Source organism: Heterodontus francisci, chromosome 34 (genome assembly GCF_036365525.1).
Source record: "Heterodontus francisci isolate sHetFra1 chromosome 34, sHetFra1.hap1, whole genome shotgun sequence".
Taxonomy (NCBI): domain Eukaryota; kingdom Metazoa; phylum Chordata; class Chondrichthyes; order Heterodontiformes; family Heterodontidae; genus Heterodontus; species Heterodontus francisci.
Genome location: NC_090404.1, coordinates 3,831,200 through 3,835,708, shown reverse-complemented (window position 1 = coordinate 3,835,708; position 4,509 = coordinate 3,831,200). Strand labels below are relative to the sequence as shown.

The 4,509-nt window shown below is 42.0% G+C and overlaps 1 gene segment (V, D, J or C); it reads left to right on the top strand.

Moving 5' to 3' along the window:
- Window positions 1–2,471: 2,471 nt before the first annotated feature.
- LOC137348465 (T-cell receptor alpha chain V region 2B4-like) lies at window positions 2,472–4,232 on the top strand. The segment is given in 3 exon segments: window positions 2,472–2,649; window positions 2,734–3,024; window positions 3,813–4,232. Coding segments are annotated over 2 exon segments (351 nt in total).
- The last annotated feature ends 277 nt before the right edge of the window (window positions 4,233–4,509 follow it).

Below are 4,509 nucleotides of genomic sequence, written 5' to 3'. Positions count from 1 at the left end.
TTTTTATTCCCTTTAGCTGAGAGGACTTTAACACTGAGTCCCACATAGTGAAATGATTGCTTCGGACCCATTACAAAGACCCGATTCCCCCATCAGAGTGAATAGACTCCAATCGCTTTTGACCTTCACAAAGACCAACCATCCCAAACATTGGGCGTGTCGGTGAGAGACACGTCAGCCCTTTGATTATTGGATGCTGAAGAACGAAGTGGCGGCTGGAGTTGGCGAACGCTGGTAAATTTGAACACTGGTTACCGAATTGATAAACCACGCAGTTGGATTTTCAGACCATTGATGTCCACGTGATTTCAGAACCAATATCCGGAAATATGACGAATCCAGTTGGGACATTCGCGTTGTTATTCGTGTGTGGCTTTTCTGACTTAAGAATATTAGATTGGAAGTAAAGCTGGTGAGAGTGTTGTATATTTGTCTTGTATTAAATCCGTGGTAAGGATAGGATATCCCAAACTGAGCAGGTGTCGCCAGTGAAAGGGCAAGCGGTTCAAATCCGGTGTGATGCGGCCACCAGTAACAGTGACCGGCAATTACTGGACAGACACCGGAATTTATATTATGTTAACACAGTTTGCGGGAGCAGCTGGTTCGGAGTGTTTGTTGGCAGAAAGAGAGGTGATAATGTTTTCGGTGTGCGGGAAATCGCGGCTCCAGGCTCCAGGGTGTATTACTGTGGGAAGATGCACATTTGCACAAATGGTGAGAGATCCTTCAGAATAACTTGTCGCTTTCAATAATCGAGTTCAGAATTTTCATCCTCAGCATCTTTAGTCTCCCTTTAGAAAACAATCAAAATTGTTGTAGTGCCATTTTGTGTCATTTCATCAAACACCTAAGCGGTTAAGGAAAAGTTAATGGCGTCGCAACTTTAACAAGACACACTTGTATGAATCCAGTGTGGCTGAGGTTACCCGGCAGCCGTGATTTCCCTGGTATACATCAAATCTGGTGGTGCCATATTGTTTAAAACTCACTTACATAATTCCAGAGAGTCGCCAGGAGGACTAGGGATGCTCAATAAATACCGGTCATGTCGGATATGCCCATAGTCTGGAACTAATTTAAAATGCAACATTTTATGTCGTGTTCATTTAATTTCATTCTTTTAACGTAGTGTCACATCAAATCAAATAAATTAAAGCGTAAGTTTTTGCAATATTTTCTCCCTGTTAGGTTAATTTCCCTCAGTAGTAAACATCCTCTCCACAGTAAAATAAATAGAAGAAAAATACAAATACTTCAGTGACTGAATACCAAGTTTGACAAATTGAACGGGCAAAATCTACCCAAAATCGGCACTAGGCGGCGCACCTGCCCTAATAGGAAGATTCACGCAGGCGCAGGGCAAAGAGGACAATCAGACATTGTCAAAAATACAAGGGTAATGGGTATAAAGTATAAACAAAACTCACCGTTTCTGTTTGTCTCATACAATGAAACCATACAGTTCATACGGTCGCTCTGATAAATGTAAAGTAGAAAAATAACAAATAACGAAATATTAATTTAAATGAGGAAAGGAGGGCAGAGAATTCGGAGTTCAGAGACAAAAAGTGGGGAACAAGCTCCTGGCGCTGGGAAAGGGATAAAGAATTCAATGTTTATAAAGAGGAGCAGGGATTTCCAAATATACAAAACGATGATAAACTTTGTACACATCACTGGTGAGGCCGCAGTTCGAATATTTGATCCAGATTTTGGCCCCTTCTTTAAAAAGATATGAAATTCAGGGACAGGGTGCGGGAGAGATTCCAAAAGATGAAGCAGGGGTGAGAGACGATATTTTTGAGTGGAGACTGAAGGAACTGAGGATGTTCTCACCAGAGCAGAAGGGCTCATATTTAGGAAAGTTGAGGAAAAGGTGAAAGACAGACATTGTTATCACGACTGGCAATTCAGTGGATAACTGGAGGAGAATATTTCAGATCATCACTAACTGAACGGAGCGAGAGTTGAGTAAATTGTTGTATCATTTAGCGCAGGTTTATTAGGGGACGAGATGACCCAACGAGAAACAGTGATGGAAACAGAAACTGTGGGCAAGTTTAATAGCCAAGTGGATAAAAGTTTGAAAAGATGAAAATAATTTTTAAAAAACATAAGATTTATTGAACAGGCAGGTGTTTGGTTCTATGTGGGCTGATCTTTCACAGAGGCAGCAAAAGGGTGGTGGGCCGAATGGCCTCTCCCTTTGTGATGCAAATGTTTATGATTCAAAGACCAAGAATGATATTTTGAGTTAGAAAGACGACAGAGATCAAATCTTCCTGAAACATTTAACCTGTTGCTCCATACAGCGACAAGCGATACTCTCTCCCAGCGACTGTTCAAGAGATCTAAGGTTTGAGAAACAGCCAATCCCGGAGAGACACAGTGAATAATGTCAGGTGACGACATCCCATAATAATCTGATCGGTGAATGACGCCCATGAGTCTCACACTGTTCGAGGAGAATGTAAAGCTCTCCCCTCTCCTCCCCCTCCTCACCATTGAGAGTCTGGGACTCGGCAGCAAGTGCTAGTCTGGAAATCGGACCCTGATTGATCCGCCTTTTGTCCATCTTCACCGTCATGAACAGAAACCTCCACAAAAACCTGTTTCCAGTTGGTGTTCTGGCGCTGTTGATGTTGTGTGAGTTTATTTATCTGATCGGGCACCTTGTTTCACCAATCTTTAATACCTTGTGGTTGTTGAGTGATTTTGTTTTGTTCACAGGCGTTCAGTGTGAGGATCAGAGCTCACACCCCGAGCAGGTGGTGTCTCGGGAAGGTGAACGGGTTGAACTGGACTGCCGGCTCTCCATTGCTGCTGGGGATACAGTAGCCTGGTACAGACAAACACTGACAGGGGCACCGACATTTATCAGCTCCATATACCAGGGGACTGAGACTAAAGGACGCTACACACTGTCCTTCGACCGAGTACAGAAGTCTAACACCATCTCCATAGATAGCACCGTGACCGAGGACGCCGGACTGTATCGCTGTGCCACGAGGGCACAGTGAGGTAAAGAGCGGATCCAGCTGCACAATATCTTGCTTGCTGCCGTGTCTCCGTTACACGGTTAATCCTTCGCCAAACTAAGTCCTTTAGACATGCCAGTGATATTCAGAAATAGTAATTGTCCGCGTTCAAACTTCCATCTGGATAAAGTTACAACACCCTATAGTTGTTACTACAGAGACAGTGCATCGAAATATGTTAGCGAAGGTATTCTATGTTTGGTTGGACAAAATACAGAGTCAATAGATGGATAGACATGGAACACTGTATCACATACACCGAGATAGATAGATAGATAGATAGATAGATAGATAGATAGATAGATAGATAGATAGATAGATACATTGAACAAGAGAGAGAGAGAGATAAATTAATATATAGATAGACAGATAGATAGATAGATAGATAGATAGATAGATAGATAGATACATTGAACAAGAGAGAGAGAGAGATAAATTAATATATAGATAGATAGATAGTTATAAATAGGTGAATCGATAGATAAATAGATGGCTATATCAATAGATAGACCAACAGATAGGTACATAGATAGAGAAATGGGTAGATTAGTCAATTTTTCCCTATCAACCACAGAGGTTCTGATGAAAGGTCACAGACCTGAAAAAATTAACTCTGCTTCTCTCTTCACAGATGCTCCCTGACCTGCTGTGTATTTCCATCACTTTCTGCTTTTATTTCAGATTTCTAGCATCTGCAAAATATTGCTTTATTTTAGTATTTAATTCTCCTTGTGCAGATCATTATGTGAATTATTGATATTGCTTTGACAGCTGTTCCTTATCATTCGGAGACATTCCAGATGTCGGTGCTTCAAGGAACTGAAGGACAAACCATTTCTCTGCAACACAACGCTACTTTCGGTACAGGTGATTTTATATTCTGGTACCGGCAGTTCTCCAATCAAGCTCCTCAGTATCTCGTCTCCACATTCAGAGATGAGAGAGTTGAGGGAACGTTTAAAATATCTGTGGACAGTGAGAAAGGCACCACCACTCTCACCGTTAGCACGGCTTGGCTGTCGGACGCTGCAGTGTATTACAGTGCAGTGAGACACGGTGAAACACAGAGGGAAGGAGCCTGTACAATAACTCACTCAGCATGGGGTGTGAACAGAGGAGCAGTTCACAGGTTACAGAAGCTAGTGTGATACAAGTAAAATCAGCAATATGGTAAAATAAATGAGTGAATTGCATCATCAGAGTCATATTTATTATAATAATATGTGCTGTTTACTTGGAAAAGCGTTTATTCTTCACCATTTCACGCATAATCCTGCCTGATCCAGGCAGAGCCTCTCTGTATATTATCCCCTGCTGTATCTGATCGAGAGTAATTGATGGGACAGTGTAGAGGGAGATTTATTTTGTATCTAACCCGTGATATACCTGCCCTCAGAGAGTTTGCTGGGACATTGTAGAGGGATATTTACTCTGTATCTACCCGTGATGTACCTGCCCTCAGAGAGTT